At 44.7% G+C, this 17,018-nt stretch overlaps 2 protein-coding genes across 2 annotated transcripts in view; both read left to right on the top strand.

Moving 5' to 3' along the window:
- Window positions 1-676: 676 nt before the first annotated feature.
- On the top strand, window positions 677-15,148 carry LOC143482595 (guanylate-binding protein 3-like). The gene is made up of 11 exons (XM_076980979.1): window positions 677-810; window positions 2,212-2,390; window positions 9,166-9,293; window positions 9,607-9,716; window positions 10,159-10,352; window positions 11,780-12,022; window positions 12,136-12,413; window positions 12,584-12,796; window positions 12,921-13,023; window positions 13,145-13,338; window positions 14,080-15,148. The coding sequence occupies exons 2-11, from the start codon at window positions 2,216-2,218 to the stop codon at window positions 14,299-14,301; spliced, it is 1,860 nt and encodes a 619-aa protein (XP_076837094.1). The 5' UTR covers window positions 677-810; window positions 2,212-2,215; the 3' UTR covers window positions 14,302-15,148.
- The window catches only part of LOC143482596 (guanylate-binding protein 3-like), a 70,498-nt gene continuing 54,198 nt past the window's right edge, over window positions 719-17,018 (top strand). The window contains exon 1 of the mRNA XM_076980983.1: window positions 719-810. The gene's annotated coding sequence lies outside the window, so the exon portion shown is untranslated. The remainder of the gene's footprint in view (window positions 811-17,018) is intronic.

The following is a 17,018-nucleotide window of genomic DNA, read 5'->3' on the forward strand; positions in this document are numbered from 1 at the left end:
CACCAGACCACACTAATGTATAATTTCTGCTTTAATAATGGGAAGTATAAGGGGAGTATAATTTCAGCAGATGTTGTGGTGTTATTGCCAAAATTATACTTCCCTTATTAACCGCCCTCCCACCCCGCTGAACATAGAGACATGTGCTTTATAGGTTATGACCCACCGCATCCAAGAATAGAAACCGCGATTTTCATCTGCAGCGTCTATATGCGCGTGCACGCGAGGGGAGAAGAATTCTGCCGAGGAGTCTGAATCCAGCACAGCACCGCCCAGGAGTCTGGACCTTTACTGCTGGTAATGCGGGGGGTTTCCGAGAAATGACTTTGGAAACTGATACTAGGCTATATACAGTGTGTATTTGGAGATCCAGAGCTAATTGATATTTCATTGCAATGTGGTAGTTTTGTTAAAAATATGTTCATATAAGTCGGTGTTAAATTTGTGAGAATTCCCTGATTCTAGTGGTGTTGATTTTTAAAGGCACAAAGCGATACCTGGTCAAATCTTTTTTTTTTACTTAACAGCATATTCTTTTCATAATTAAGCAACAATAATAATTGGAGCGCAGTGTAAATGTTTGAGTAATACAAACTTTCTTTTTAACTTTCCGTTTGCACAGTCCGCTCCAAGAACATTTTCTGTAGTACAGCGAGCGGGTCCCTTTAATGTGGGAGGATCCGCCCAGCCGTCTGCTCCGTTACTTCAGGAGATACGGGGACAAACCACTGCAGAAACAGACACCGCTACGACTCACACACAACACAGGAGTACTGCGCTGTGCGGGACAAAGGGGTATACATATCTAAGGTGAATGTATAATCTGAGCCTTATCTGAGGCACATTTGTTTTACAATTGAAATGAGTCGAAATATACTACCTAACTGGTCGTTTTTGTTACGCTTATAAATGTGTGTTTGTGTTTGATTGCAAACAGGCAATGCAATCATAATTTTCTCATGTTTATTTCTAATGTATGTACGTACAGTATAGGCGTAATTTGTGCTAAGTCATAATTTCAGTGCCGTTTAAAATTGCTACGTTATATAAACTTTATCTTTTACTTTCACTTTCACAACACATGTAGCCTAGTGCAAAGCTACGTAAACTACGCCGATGCGCTTTACGAACGCTACGTAAACTACGCGGATGCTCTTTCTTTTCTATTTTTGCTGCTGTCCGCGAGCCAAAATATGACAGATGCTTGTATTTACATTTTATCGTCTCTTAATTGCATAAATGTACTTAAAGAAGAATGTTTTCTTACAGCATTTTACACATGCTGACATTTGATTATAGTCAGGCTTACCATCCCTTCACTTCTGCAAAATAAAAAAATTAATAAAAATCATGAATGGGATGGACAGGTGAGCCTTTTTACAGGGGTCACCAATTCTGACGACCGCCATCAGAACATGTGACAGGTAACAATAGTACAATAGTATAATCTCCATGTACCAAAACAATCAACCGTCACATATTCTGATGGTGGCCGTCAGAATTATTTTGTGGTGTTTCTGTCTCTAGTGAGCTGAAATGGATCTTCTCATCCAAAGCTTTTCATTGCATTGTTGATCTGTGTTAACCTGCATATGACAAAAAAAGAATTCAATACAATAAAAAAAATCTGTGTTGAATTTTACTAATTCTTTTCAATACACACTCTCACAGCTTTATGTTTACAGGTGCATCTGTAATAATCTGCATAATTATGCATAATCTGCATAATTTTTTATTATATTGTTGATTCCATCACACACTTACTAGTCCTAGGTTTTTCAGTTATTTTTCATCAAACATGTGTCATCAATTCAGCGCCTATAACTCATTCTATACTCGCCTATAAACATTTTGAAATTTGCATACAGTCTGCCTACCTATAGTGTTCACATAAACACTGTCCTAAAACATAAACACTAACCCTAACCATTTGCTCAAATTTACTCATTCCTTATATGGCCCCTTGGTTCCAGAATCAATCAATCAATCAATCAAAGTTTATTTGTATAGCGCTTTTCACAACACATGTCACTGCTTGCAGCTATATTTGTACATAGTTTGTGTTTTTCACCTATAGGGAATGGTGTAGTCCTGTGTGTAAACCTTTGCCCTGTGTGTATGATCCTAATTTGTCCGTGATTACACTTAGTGTTGTTCTGAAATAAATCAGCTTTGTTGAATTGCATTATGTTGTGTTGATCAAACCTTTAGAGTCATGAAGGAGCCACTCTGTCTGATCGGCAGTGACTCTGAGGGACAGCTGTATGTTCTGAAAGAAGCTAAAGCAATTCTGGAGAAGATAACTCAGCCTGTGGTGGTGGTGTCTGTAGTGGGGCTGTACCGCACAGGGAAGTCTTACCTCATGAACCGCCTGGCAGGAAAGCAAACAGGTAAGAACATGCTTTCTGAAAAATGTATATATGTATACAACATTATATATGCAGCACCCCAATCCTTGATATACTTCCCCAGGTAGAATTATAATAGAGAGGGGGACTTAGGTTTGCCTTCAGTCAGAAATTTATAACACCCTATATGCTCACTATGCACCCTGCATAGGGTCCGCAAATTAAGCCAAAGAACAAACAGAAGAAAATGTAAAAAGAAAAAAAAACCTTCCTGACTAATAAGTAAAGAACAAAAATGATGACCCATGTCTCTATTTAGCAGCAAAACCAATCAACTCAGGTTTACTCTGTCCTCTGTCCCACATTCTCATTATCTTGTCCACTGGGAGATAAAACAGAAATCATTATATTTGGCAACAGCAATGAAAGGCACAGACTAGCTGCCTACTTAGACTCTAAAACTCTACACTAGCTCGTAACCTAGTCGTATTAATAGATTCTGATCTCAGTTTTAGCAGTCATATTAAATCAGTAACTAAGTCAGCATTTTATAATCTTAAGAATATCAATAAGATCAGAGATTTCTTGACAAAAGCAGATCTTGAGAAACTCATTCATGCTTTTGTCTCCAGCAGGGTTGATTACTGTAATGGCCTCTGAATAGGACTCCCAAAAAAGACAATCAAACAGCTACAGCTGATTTAAAATGCAGCTGCTAGAGTTCTCATTAGGAGCAAAATAAGTGATCACATCACCCCCATTCTTAAGTTCATACACTGGCTACCAGTACAATACAGGATAGACTTCAAGGTGTTATTACTGATATATAAATCACTTAATGGTGTAAGACCAGTGTATCTATCTGACATGCTGCAGAGCTTTGAGCCATGCAGAAATCTTAGGTCACTAGGAACTAATTAGTTCAAAGGTAAGAACTAAGCAAGGAGAGGCAGCATTTAGCTATTATGCTGTTTCTAAATGGAACCAGCTGTCTGAAGATACTAGAGGAGCTCCAACGTTAGATGTTTTTAAATGCAAGGTAAAAACGTATATATTTGAGCTGGATTTTGGTTAGTGTAGGTACTGTAAACGTAGCCTATTTTAATTATTTAATTTATTTTATTTGTCTTTTACTTATTCTTATTGTGACGCCGGGGGCGTCGGGACAGAGGCAGCCGGAGACGTGGGTTGAACAGAAGGTGGTTTATTATCCATGGCAACCAGTAATACTCGTAGTACGTAATGCACGGTAAAGCTCGTAGCGCATATACTGCAGATGCAAGGTAAAGCTCGTAGCGCATACACTGTAGATGCAAGGTAAAGCTCGTAGCGCATACACTGGAGATGCAAGGTAAAGCTCGTAGCGCATACACAGTGGATGCAAGGTGACGCTCGTACACACACACGGTAGGGACGTGCTGTCAACCAGAGACGCTCGTGTAGCGGCAATGTGCAGCACTGGACCAGACGACCTGCGGGCTTAAGAAGTGCAAAGTAAACAAGAAACAGGTGCTCAGTATGATGGTGATTGCGACTGTGGGAGTGGCTGCGTGCGCGGGGGTGTGTGCTGGGATCGGCTGCTGGCCGGGTTGCGCGCCCTATGGTGGCGACCCGGCCCCCTCACCGTGACAGAGCCCTCCCCCAAGGACCCCTCCCGTCGACTCCCACGCGGTCTTCCCCGTCGCCGCGGAGCTGGCTGGTCTGGATGTTCCCTGTGGAAGTCGGCGATAAGGGAGGGGCCTACCACTTGAGAGGCCGGTATCCAGGAGCGCTCCTCCGGTCCGTATCCGACCCAGTCCACCAGGTACTGTAAGCCACCTTTTCTGCGCCTCGAGTCCAGTAACCTCTCCACGAGGTACGCGGGTCCGTCCGACAACTGCAGCGGCGAGGGCGGCCGTGACGTCGAGGCCTCCTCCAATGCACCTGCTCTGTATGGCTTGAGAGCGGACACATGAAATGCACGCGACACACGTCTGTCTTTGGGCAGACTGATGCGGTAAGTAACTGGGTTAAGCCGCCTCAAGATGACGTATGGGCCGGCATATCTCTCCCCCAGTTTACCTCTCCTACCCAGGCGTCCATCTTCGGTGGAGACCCACACCTTATCCCCTACCTGATAAGATGGGGTCTCTCCCCTCCGACGGTCGGCTTTCCGCTTGAATCGCCGAATCGCCTCTCTCAGCCGCTGATGGGTGTCCTCCCACACCCGCTCGCTCCTCTTGCACCACTCCTCGACGATGGGCTGGTCTGAGGACGCGGCGTTCCAAGGATAGAGCGGCGGCTGGCGACCGAGCACGCACTCGAATGGTGTCATCCCCGTGCTGGAATGTGTGAGGGAGTTCTGCGCGTACTCGGCCCAGGGCAGAAGGGCGCACCATGTGTCCGCGTGCTCGCTGCAGTACGCGCGCAGGAACTTTCCCACCTCCTGGTTCGCTCGCTCCACCTGTCCGTTAGCCTGCGGATGGTAACCAGAGGTTAGGCTAACAGTGATGTTAAGCTTGGATAGGAACTCCCGCCACACACGCGAGGTGAACTGCGGTCCCCTGTCCGACACGATATCCTCAGGCAGACCGAACTGCCGGAATATGTGCCGAAACAAGAGATCCGCAGTCTCCCAAGCGGTGGGCATGCCCTGCAGGGGAAGGAAGCGAACCATCTTCGAGAACCGGTCTATTACCACCATGATGACCGTGTTCTCCTCGGACGGGGGGAGGTCCGTGACGAAGTCCAAAGCAATGTGCGTCCATGGTTGCTTGGGTGCCGGGAGAGGGAGGAGCTTACCCGCAGGAGGAGTGTGTGGCACCTTGCACCGCGCACACACCGCGCAGGACGCCACCTGCTGCAGTACGTCCCGATGCAGCCCCGGCCACCAGTAGCGGGCCCCCAACAACTGAGCCGTTTTTGACACCCCTGGGTGCCCCGTCCCCACTGACGTATGAGCCCAGCTGATGAGGGCACTACGGTGCGCGGGGGGAACGTACTTACGGTGCGGCGGGCAACCTGGATGCGGGTTCGCTGCCTCGATCTCCTGATCGATCTGCCACTCCAAAGCCCCCACGACGCACTCAGGCGTAAGCACCGGCTCCTCGCTTGTCGACTCCGTACTGCCAGGAAAGGACCTAGATAGCGCATCCGCACGCTGGTTCTTCTCTCCTGGCCGGTATGTCACCTGGAACTTGAAACGAGAGAAATACAGAGACCACCTGGCTTGACGGGCGTTCATCCGTTTCGTGGTCCTGATATATTCCAGGTTTTTGTGGTCAGTAAGCACGGTGAATGGATGCTTAGCTCCCTCCAGCCAGTGTCTCCACTCACCGAACGCCTTGCGCATGGCCAACAACTCACGGTCTCCCACCCCGTAGTTACGCTCGGCGGCGGTGAGCTTCCTCGAGTAGGCTATGGGACGGAGAGAGCTATGCTTCTTCGGTCGCTGTGATAGCACCGCGCCTACTCCCACGTTCGACGCGTCTACCTCCACTATAAAGGGACGGTTAGGATCCGGTTGGTGCAGAACCGGCGCGTCGACAAACGCTTGCTTCAGCTGGTTGAACGCTCTCGTAGATCTCTCTGTCCAGCGAAGCTTAACTCCTCCCCCTCTCAGCATGTCAGTAAGGGGCTCTGCGATCTGACTATATGCGCGAATGAACCGCCTGTAGAAATTCGCGAAGCCCAGAAATCTCTGCAGCTCGCGCCGTGTGTGAGGCTGCGTCCATTTCACGACCGCCTCCACCTTCCTGTGCTGCATGTGCACGGAGCCTGGCCTAATGGTGTAACCTAGGAAGTTCATCTCGCTGAGATGGAACTCGCACTTCTCGAGCTTGCAATACAACCGATTGCGCAAGAGCGTGCCCAGAACTGCCCGTACATCACGCACATGTTGGTCGTAGGAGGGAGAATAGATCAGGATGTCATCGATATAAGCGACAACGCATCTATTCAAATACTCCCTTAAGACCTCATTAATGAACGCCTGGAAGAACGACAGAGCAGACGCCAAGCCATACGGCAAGACGCGATACTCGTAGTGCCCCGTAGAGGTACTAAACGCCGTCTTCCATTAATCACCCTCGCGTACGCGAATAAGGTTGTAGGCGCTGCGCAGATCTAGTTTAGTGAAAACTTTAGCCTTCCTTAACTGCTCCAGCGCCGACGGCACTAGAGGCAGCGGGTAGGCAAAGTTCACTAAGAGGGAATTGAGCCCTCGGTAATCTACGCATGGCCTCAGCCCACCGTCTTTCTTCTTTACGAAGAAGACGCTGGCTGAGGCGGGAGAGGTGGAGGGAGTAATATAGCCCTGAGCGAGAGCCTCCTTAACATACTGAGCCATGACCCGCTCCTCTTCCTGAGAAAGTGGATAGACTCGACCGCGCGGTGGCGTAGTACCTGCCTTGAGTGTGATGTGACAGTCCCAGGGTCGGTGAGGTGGTAACTGGGTTGCCTTGGCAGCGCTGAACACCTCCGCTAGATCACGGTACGGAGCGGGAATGACTGGAGTGGAGCTGATGTTAGGGCTCTCAACGCTGGTGGATTGCGCGAACACACGGGAGGGAGACCGGGTGCCCTGTAGGGGCGCTACCCACTTCAGCAGCTTACCCGTGGACCAGTCGATAACGGGGTTGTGGAGTTTAAACCAAGGGAGACCTAATGTGATGGAATAGCGTGTGGAAGGGAGTACAAAAAAACTGATCTGTTCCCTTCGGCCCTGAACGTGTATGGTGACTGGTGCAGTGCGGTGAGAAATAAAACCCCCGCCCACAGGTCGCCCGTCCAGTGCATGCACGCGTCTCGGCTCCTCGAGTCTGATCAGGGGCACCCTCAGCTGCTCGGCGACGCTCCTCCGCATCAGGTTCCCCGAGGCTCCCGTATCCACTAAGGCAAACACAGATAAGGACATCGCCCCGTAAGACACTGACGCTTCCCACGTTAAGAGACTTCCCATTAGAGCGATACTCACCCTAGCCCGCCCCCTCCTTGGACTAGCGGTACGAGTGAGGGGGGGGCGGCAGCACCCATCTCCATGGGCTCGGCGGGCGTGGTCTCACGGGGCGGTGTGTGCACGGGAGCCTGCGGGGTAGGAGGAAGCGCCGCTCCTCTGCCTCGCTCCTGCAGCAACCTGTCCATGGTTATGGCCAGGTGCACCATCTGATTCAGGTCCTGTCCCTCGGGCCGACAGCTCAGCTCTGCCCTCAGGTCGGGCTTCAACCCCGCCAGGAAGACGTCTGTTTGAGCCGCTTCTCCCCAACCAGTCCTGGCGGCCAGGGTCCGGAACTCCAGAGCGTAGTCTGCGGCACTTCGGCTTCCCTGCCGTAGTTTTAACAGGCTCTGGCCGCAGACCCTCCCATGGCTGGGGTGGTTGAAGACCGCCCGCAGCTCGCGAACGAACTGATCATAACTGCGGGTACAGGGCTTCTCCGCGCTGATCTGGGCTGCTCCCCAGTCCAGTGCCTTGCCCTGCAACCGGTTTACCATGAAGCCGACTTTCTCCTTCTCCTCCAGGTGAGGCATGCTGGTAAAATAGAGCTGGCACTGGACCAGGAAGCCCTCACAGCGCTCCGGGTCCCCGTTATAGGGCTCGGGTGGAGGAATCGGCGTTCTGGGCGTCGGAGGGCGCGCAGTTGCCTGTACCGTCAGAGCCTGGATGCAGGTCGTCAGGGTATTCACCACTGAGCGGAGCTCCTGGAGCTCCTGCTGTTATCTGCCCAGGATGATGCCTTGATGGGCCAACACCTCTATAGCAGAGGCGCCCTCGCCTCCGGCTGCTCCAGGCTACACATTCTGTGACGCCGGGGGCGTCGGGACAGAGGCAGCCGGAGACGTGGGTTGAACAGAAGGTGGTTTATTATCCATGGCAACCAGTAATACTCGTAGTACGTAATGCACGGTAAAGCTCGTAGCGCATATACTGCAGATGCAAGGTAAAGCTCGTAGCGCATACACTGTAGATGCAAGGTAAAGCTCGTAGCGCATACACTGGAGATGCAAGGTAAAGCTCGTAGCGCATACACAGTGGATGCAAGGTGACGCTCGTACACACACACGGTAGGGACGTGCTGTCAACCAGAGACGCTCGTGTAGCGGCAATGTGCAGCACTGGACCAGACGACCTGCGGGCTTAAGAAGTGCAAAGTAAACAAGAAACAGGTGTTCAGTATGATGGTGATTGCGACTGTGGGAGTGGCTGCGTGCGCGGGGGTGTGTGCTGGGATCGGCTGCTGGCCGGGTTGCGCGCCCTCTGGTGGCGACCCGGCCCCCTCACCGTGACACTTATTTTCTAATTTATTTTCTGTTTCCAGTTTTATTGCTTTTTATTATTATCTACTTTAATTCTTTTATCTTTTAATCATTTTATCTTATCTTTATATTGTAAATTGTAATTTAAATTTCTATTTGATTTCCTTTAAAATCTGTTTTTTTATGTATTATGGGCAACACCTTCCCAAGGTGATAGACCTCAGGTCGTAATAATTTTCTTTCTTTTCTTGTTTAAAGCACTTTGAATTGCCAATGTGTATGAACGGCGCTATATAAATAAACTTTCCTTGCCTTGGGAATTCAAACACCCCTTTAGAGCCAGTTAAAGTAACTAATGTTCAAGTAACTCATTTTGATCCAAATTTAACTAAATAAACTAAGTTTGTCCCTTCTTATCCCCTTTGACCATTCCAGCCCTTGGGGAACCAATCATAACACAAAGTTTAATCATAATACTATTCAAAGCCAAACCATAAAATGTTTGGAGTAAATGTGATGATAGCACATTCTCATACATCTCAAAAAATGGGATTTGATTTATAATAATTTCTCATGTTTGTTACAGGATTTGCTCTGGGCAACACCATTGAATCCAAAACGAAAGGCATCTGGATGTGGTGTGTACCACACCCCACTATATCAGATCACACCCTGGTGCTGCTGGACACTGAAGGACTAGGGGATGTGGACAAGGTGAGCACAGCATTTTCATAGCTGTGTCCTCTGTGGCAGCAGTATCTATAAACATTGCCCCTATTAATATTGTTAGCTCTTTTTTCTAATTCATATCATATTTTGGGTTTGCTAGTTGTGATAGATTTGTCAGTACATTAATGCAAGGTATTGTAAAAAAACAAATGACTAATAACTTTAGTAACTGGCCTGCTGGAAATCTTATTGCAGATAATTTCTGCAAAGCACACAGAAATATACTGACCATTCAACTTATTGTGTAGATACATAATCCACCAAATGAATGGGAATGTGGTCCTCATTGGCTTTTTAGGGCGATGAAAAGCACGACACCTGGATCTTCTGTCTGGCTGTTCTGCTCAGCAGTACTCTGGTGTACAACAGCTTAGGAGTAATCGACAACATGGCACTTGAGAAGCTACAGTATCCTTCAACAAACCTCATATACCACAATGTAATACAGGGTGGCTGGATAAGTAGAGACAGGTATGTGGTCATTGGGTCAAGTTAGTCTGTAACAGAAATAAAACCAGTACACACCATATATGGGACCAAAGTAAGGAAACAGAGCACGAACACAAACAATTTCAAATAACACTGAATACAAATGTACAATTACAATGACCAACCACAAGGAAAGGAAACCACAGGTTAATGAACAGGAAACCAGGAACAGCTTAAACTAATTAGGAGAGGAGACTAGGAATAAACTATGTAGAAACAACTAGGAAATACAGAAAAACAAGAACATATTGAAACAGGTAACTATAGCGACTAAACAGTGGGGAACCATCACACATGACAACACACACATATGTGTAATGCACACAAGCACAGTTGTTCTCTTGAACAGTGTTTCCTGCAGTTATGTGTCAGAGCTGACTGAGAACATCAGGGTGAAAGCACACATGGGCAGAGATGAGGATGAATCTGCTGAGTTCATGCGTGTGTTCCCATCCTTTATCTGGACCGTGCGAGACTTCACACTGATACTGGAGAAAGACAACCAACCCATTACAGCTGACCAATACCTGGAGGGTGCATTGGTGCTCAGACATGGTAAGTAAAGACAGGTGCTACTGATTATTACACAGGTGATAACTGAGGGTGTATAACAACAAAAATGGTGTACAACAAATGAAGTATGAAATGGTATACATTATACCTGTACAATATCTAGCAGATCTGTCATTGAAATACCACATGAACATAATAATAATCTTTATTTGTATAGCACCTTTCATACATGCGACTCAAAGTGCTTTACAGAATAATTAAAACAAAACATTAAAAGGAAGCAAAGATTTAAAAAACACATTAAAAGAATGCAAAGATAAAAAGGAAACAAACATTATAAAATTGTGACGTGCGGTGCGAAGGACGAGGCACAAAATCCTTGCGTCACTCACGGTCACATTTATTAATACAAATAAAGCGCAGTCAGCGAACGTAGTAACACAAACACTGCAACGTGTAGACTCGCGAACGCACATTAAATAGACAAATCACATAAGCCCCAAATTTTGACAAGACGAACCACAGGTGAGACCAATAAACACTTGGACACCACCGCACCCACAGAGATCCACAGACGTAGATGACTTGACATAGACAACGTAAACACACGCCCAAAAGTCAGGGGCTGTAATGTGACAAAAATAAGATAATGAAATGATAAATTATAAAAGTAATAAACAAAATAATGTATTAAAGTAAATAGGATATCAAAACTATTAATTAGAACAGGCATAAAATGTAACTAAATAAAATAATGTAAGAGAATAATGTGATAAATAATAAAAAAATGAATTAATTTGAATTAAACTAATTTAACTAAATGCAGATGTAAACAGGAATAATAATTCAAATAAAAAATTCTAACCTAAACAGGAAGGTTTTGAGACTCTTCTTGAACGTGTACAGGGATGAAATGTCTCTGAGCTCCTCAGGAAGAGAGTTCCAGAGCTTTGGGCCATAGTGCCTAAAAGCACCCTCACCAATCGGCTTTAAGGAATCATTAGTAAATTACTGTTTGAAGACCTGAGAGACCTGACTGGAACATATCTAACCATCATTTCACTGAAGTAAGTAAAGTAAAGTAAAAAGGAGCAAGGCAATGAAGAAATTAAAAAACAATCACCAGAACCTTAAAATCTATTCTAAAACTGACAGGTAATCAGTGCAGTGAGTGGAGTGCAGGTGTAATATGATCCCTCTTTCTCCTGCGGGTCAGGACACTTGGAGCAGTGTTCTGAACTCTCTGTAGGTGGGAAATAGAGCTCTTTGGGAGAGCACATAAAACTGCATTACAATAATATAGCCTTGATGTGGTAAATGCATGGACAAGTTTTTCACTATCAGCAGGAGAGAACATATCTCGGACCTTAGTGATGTTTTGATGGTGAAAATAAGCTGTCCTGCATCAAATTATTCAGTCAGAGAAATAATGAGAAGCAATTAAGTCTTGTTCCTGTTATTATTTCTAGGACATTCTGCTAAAATTGAGCAGTTCAACCTGCCTAGGCGCTGTCTGAGGAACTATTTTGCAGAGCGGAAGTGTTTCGTATTTCCCCGGCCAACCAGCGATGAGAACCTAATAAAGATTGAGGATCTGAAGGAGGAGGATCTCGACCAAAGATTTCTCAAGCAGGCTGAGGAGTTCTGTAGTTATGTGTTCAGCAATGCCAAACCTAAAACAGTCACAGGAGGACGCACTCTCACTGGCACTGGTCAGTCACAACCTTAAAGCCTGTCACTGTCTATAAAATCATACCTTACTAGTTTTATATGGAATGAATGAATAAATGAATGAACAGACTGATTGTGTCATGTGCTTTTCCAGTATTGGGCAGTTTGGTGGAGGTCTACGTGGAGGCAATTCGCAGTGGTCGCGTTCCCTGTCTGGAAAACGCAGTGGAGACTCTGGCTCAGATTCAAAATGGAAAGGCAGTAGAACAGGCCATGCAGGTCTACATCAACCAAATGTTTATTTCACTGTCTCTTCCTATGGACCCAGCTGAGCTCTCAGATCTCCACCAACAAGCGGAGAGGAAGGCTGTTGAGGTCTTCCTCAGTACTTCCTTCAATGATGCTGAGCAAAAAGCACAAATGGATCTCATGGTACTTCACAAACACACCTGACACATAGTAAAGCAGATTTAAAGAATATATCATATTTGAACTGTAATATTATCCATAGGTAATATTTCATAACAAACATATCACTCTGTTTTTATACCACACTCATTCTTTTTCTGACTCCCTCAAATCATATGTCTCACATCCCCAAGGGGCAGATCCAGAGTGAATATGAGGGACTGTGTCATCAAAATCAAGAGGAGTGTATTCTTGTGTGTAAGTCAAAGCTGACAAAAGTTTTTGCTCCTTTGGAAGAGGCTTTAAATGAGGGCTCCTTCATGTGGGCTGGCGGATATGAAGAGTACCGTAGCACAGTCAAGCACCTTACACAGGAGTACAGAGCATACACAGACGGGCAACTTATGGTATGTCTACACATACGATTTGCTTTTGTTTGCTTGGTCCTGCAGTAGTGCAAACACAGAAAAAGTGAGAATATCACTTCAAATAACACAAAAAACTACATTTTTATTATTTATGTATTTTTAGAATGAGGATGTATTGACTGAGTATTTGACGGAAAAAGAAAAGTTTGCAAAGATTATTCTAGCAGCTGATCAACACCTCACTGAAGCAGAGCAGGAGAAAGAAGGTGAACGCACACACTTTCTCTTTTGGTTGCACAGTGCCGATTAGCTCTGTTCTTTCTGACTCACTGTTTGTATGTGACTCACATGTATGTCTTGGCCATGGTGGGTTTTTCTCTTTCTCAGTGGAGCGATTGCGGATGGAGGCTGTGGAGCAGAGGCAGAAGGGTTTAGAGAAGCAGAATGAGCTGCAAGAGCAGATGTTGAAGGACCAGCAGAGAACATACGAGCAGCACATGGATCAGCTGATGGAGCGCATGGAGAGAGAGCACAAGAGAGCACAAGAAGATAATGAACGAGTAATGCAAGCCAAACTCAATGTAAGATTTGTGTGTTTTAGTTAGTAATGGTGATGATCACTGGTGAGTATGTCTTCTGTTTAGCCATAAAAACCTGCATTGGTTCATGTACTTTGTCGGACGACTTCTCTGGTTAGGACACAGACTGTTTTAAGTACTCTGTTAATGGATTTGCCCATAATAAAACTCACTCTGCTCAGTGCACGTGTCACCTTCGCGCTATGCGATGCCTGTCAAGTTAAAATACGAAACTTACTAGAAAAAGTATTAGCATCAGTCCAGCTGGCAAGCATAATTTTTTTCCAAACTATACAGGGTCTTCATATCAACCTTTCAGAGTGTGTTTTAAGACATCCAAAAAAATGACATCAGTTTTGCTAGTGTTTTTTATGCTGCATGTGGCGCTTTGATTATGTCCATCTGACTGAAAACGTTTGTACCTGAAGGTGATGGTTTAAAGGCTCGCTGTGTGCAGCCATGCTGCATGTAATATGAGTAATGAAATTAAAAAAAATGGATTAGATAGAAAATCTCTAGATTAGATTTTTGTTTTTTTTTTCCTACAGCAAGTCTTTTGAGTTAAGTCTGAGTTTTTGGCTCGAGGCGCTATCTATGTTAAATGAATATAAATTAGGTGAACAATTTGTATTACAAATCATATGTGAAGACATACCACTTTAGGTACATTAGGTACATCTATCTGTTAACCCATTGTGCCTTCTTTGTCCTGAACTCCAGTCTAATGTTGTGTTTATGTTACAGGAGCAGCGTGTACTGTTGGAACAAGGTTTTCAGGATAAAGCTAATCAGATGAACAAAGAAATTGAGGGTCTGATGAGAGAGATGAAGAACAATAATGATTCTAAGGGCTCTGCATTTAGTAAAGTGGTGGGTACTGTTGGCACGGCAGCATCACTGTTTCTGCCTGGCATTGTTCCCAAAGCTATTGGCATTGGAGCCTCTTTTCTGTCCCGCTTGTTTTGAACTACAACTACAAACTACTACTACCTCAAAAGGGTTACAAATTAGTTCCATGTTAATAACTCACTATTTAACCATTATGTTACTTAACTGACTATTATGCAATGGTTGTTACTCAGTAAATGAATAAGTACTTAGAAATGAGGAGTTAAGTAAAGTGAGACGAAGATCAATGATGATGCCAAACACTCTACACTTAGTAAAGTGGTGGCCACTCTTTTTTCTTCAGTTGAGGTCAAAATACTTTTTGTCTTTTAGAATCAAATTCAGTGTTTCTTTTTTTAAATGCTAGAATGGCCTAACTCCAGCCTACCTGACTGACGTTTTTACCCTGTAACTATCATAGTTGGTGAACTGAGGATCATGTTTCAGTACTACAGTAAAACCAGGTGTTCTCTCCCTGCTCTCCCTTCCACTCGTGAATTATCAGAGATTACTGACGGGGTTGTTTCTAATGTCTTGTTGATCTGGTCACCGTTTAAAGAGTTGTTACAGCCCATAATGTTATGTGGTTTATTTAAATGCCTTGGTGATCTGGTCGTCACGTAAAGAGTGTTACTGCCCATGTTACATGTGTTATGTACTGTCGGTGATCTGGTCGTCACGTAAAGAGTGTTACTGCCCATGTTACATGTGTTATGTACTGTCTCATTCATCAAGTCATCACGTTGAGTTGTCACTGTTTTGTCTTTATAATACCTAGATATAACAATACAGTGAGTTGATGTAATCCCAGTGTTACGTGGTCTGTCCAGAATGCCTCGTCGGTCTCGTCACCGTGTCAGGAGTTTGTCAATTGGTCATCTGTCTTTGGGTTCTAAATTAAATATACAGTCTACTGCAAGTGCAACCCTGGTCTCTACGTGTTTGTGTCCTACTCCACCCGTCAGCAACAGAAACGTTACACACATCTTTGAGCGCGAACTAGTCCCTGGATTTTTCACATACATGCACATATGTGGTATCAAAACGTTCAGAAGAGTCTGACCTTTAAAATTTATCCAACAAAAATGCTAATTTCATCACTACCTAGTCAGTATAAGCCAATGAAATGAGGGGGCGTAAACTCAATTGTAAATTTTGCGCTTATGGAGCTCTAACTGAAGAAAACTTGCATGCAATGAGATGACACTTCACAGACAGCTTCCCTGTGAGGGTCTGGGGCAGCTCGCAGAGGTTGCCATACCTCACTTGCTAGGGGGCGCTATAACATGCAAAAATTTGCCCCATGCACTCAAATTGGCCGATCCACATGAAACTTGGCAGACATCATCTATGGGCCTCTGGGAACCAGGTCCTAAAGCAGACACGCCATACTTCCAAAATGGCTGACGTAATCGGCCAATCAGTGATCGGCACGCATTTGAGAGGCTTACCATTGGTCGATCTGCACGAAACCTCTTTGGTGTGGACAAGTGCACGCCCCCATGACATAATCCAGCCGGGTGTCGATTGGCCACTGGGGGGCGCTATTGCAAAAAAAGCAAGTATATCCCCTACATAATTCCACTTGGGAACATGCAATTGGACTTGCAGTAGTGCGAACAACTTTCCCATTACATGTCCTATTAAAAAATGCACAGTTTATTTACAGTTAATAATAGTTTGAAATCATCACTTTTCATACTCCTCCTAGGATTTTCATACTATCATGTCAAGCAAAGTCTTATAATACTCTACAGACTGTGAAATCAAAAAACAATCCAAAGATTTTGGATTTTAGGACACTTATACCTGCTAAATATTTTTTTAATGGACAGCATCGATACATATAATATTCATATTCTTGAAGCTCTTTCATATTTTATCCAATTCTGACCAAAATGCACAAGCCCATTCAGAATCCCATCCTGAACAAATTTGTAAAGTTTCATCTAAATCGGTTATCGTATGGCTCTACAGTGCAGTATTGTATACAATGCATAAAAATGCATGTAAAGTCCCTCTGTCACCTTCTCCTTCTCACACGTACGCAGGCTGAAACTCACACACTCAGTCTCTCTCACACTCTCACCCACATTCCCCCTCCCATCTCTGTGCCCTAAGTAAACATTGCTCTGGCTACCTAGATCTCTCTGTGTCTATTAACCAGGCACACACACATACAGGCGCAAGCAGGCCTTCCTATAGCATTCACAATGACACTTCCCTAGCCATACCCACCCATATCTCAGTGACTAACACATGCTCATACAAACTGATATTTAGCTTCTTTTTTGTCTCTCTCTCACACAAACACACAGACACACACACACCTTTATACCTATATGTATGTATAGTTTCTATGTATACTTATGTATGTATGTATTAGTATATGTTGTCATAGTTTGAGTACATACACTACCACACACACACACACACACACACACTTCTACCTAAATGTATGTATAGTTTGTATGCATATCTATAGTATATGTATAGTATATGTCAGTCATGCCAGTGATGTCAGTCATAGTCAAATCAGACATGCCAGTCATGTTAGTTACATCAGTCATGTCAGTCATGCCAGTCATGTTCTGCCAGTCATGTAAGTCATGTCATGCCAATCATTTCAGTCCAGTCATATCAGTCATTTCAGTTCAGTCATATCAATCATATCAGTCAGTCATATCAATCATATCAGTCAAATCATCAAATCATTACAGTTATGTCAGTCATATCAGTCATGTTAATTTTGTTCGTCATGGTAGTGATGTCATTCCAGTCATGCCAGTCATGTC

Source organism: Brachyhypopomus gauderio, chromosome 19 (assembly GCF_052324685.1).
Source record: "Brachyhypopomus gauderio isolate BG-103 chromosome 19, BGAUD_0.2, whole genome shotgun sequence".
Classification (NCBI taxonomy): Eukaryota; Metazoa; Chordata; class Actinopteri; order Gymnotiformes; family Hypopomidae; genus Brachyhypopomus; species Brachyhypopomus gauderio.

What these genes read in the sequence shown, in the direction of transcription:
- LOC143482595 (XM_076980979.1), top strand. Translation starts at nt 2,216, where the DNA reads ATGAAGGAGCCACTCTGTCTGATCGGCAGTGACTCTGAGGGACAGCTG. An exon ending in AGCAGAGCAGGAGAAAGAAG is followed by an intron (nt 13,024 to 13,144) that starts GTGAACGCACAC and finishes TCTCTTTCTCAG; the next exon opens with TGGAGCGATTGCGGATGGAG. An exon ending in TAATGCAAGCCAAACTCAAT is followed by an intron (nt 13,339 to 14,079) that starts GTAAGATTTGTG and finishes TTTATGTTACAG; the next exon opens with GAGCAGCGTGTACTGTTGGA.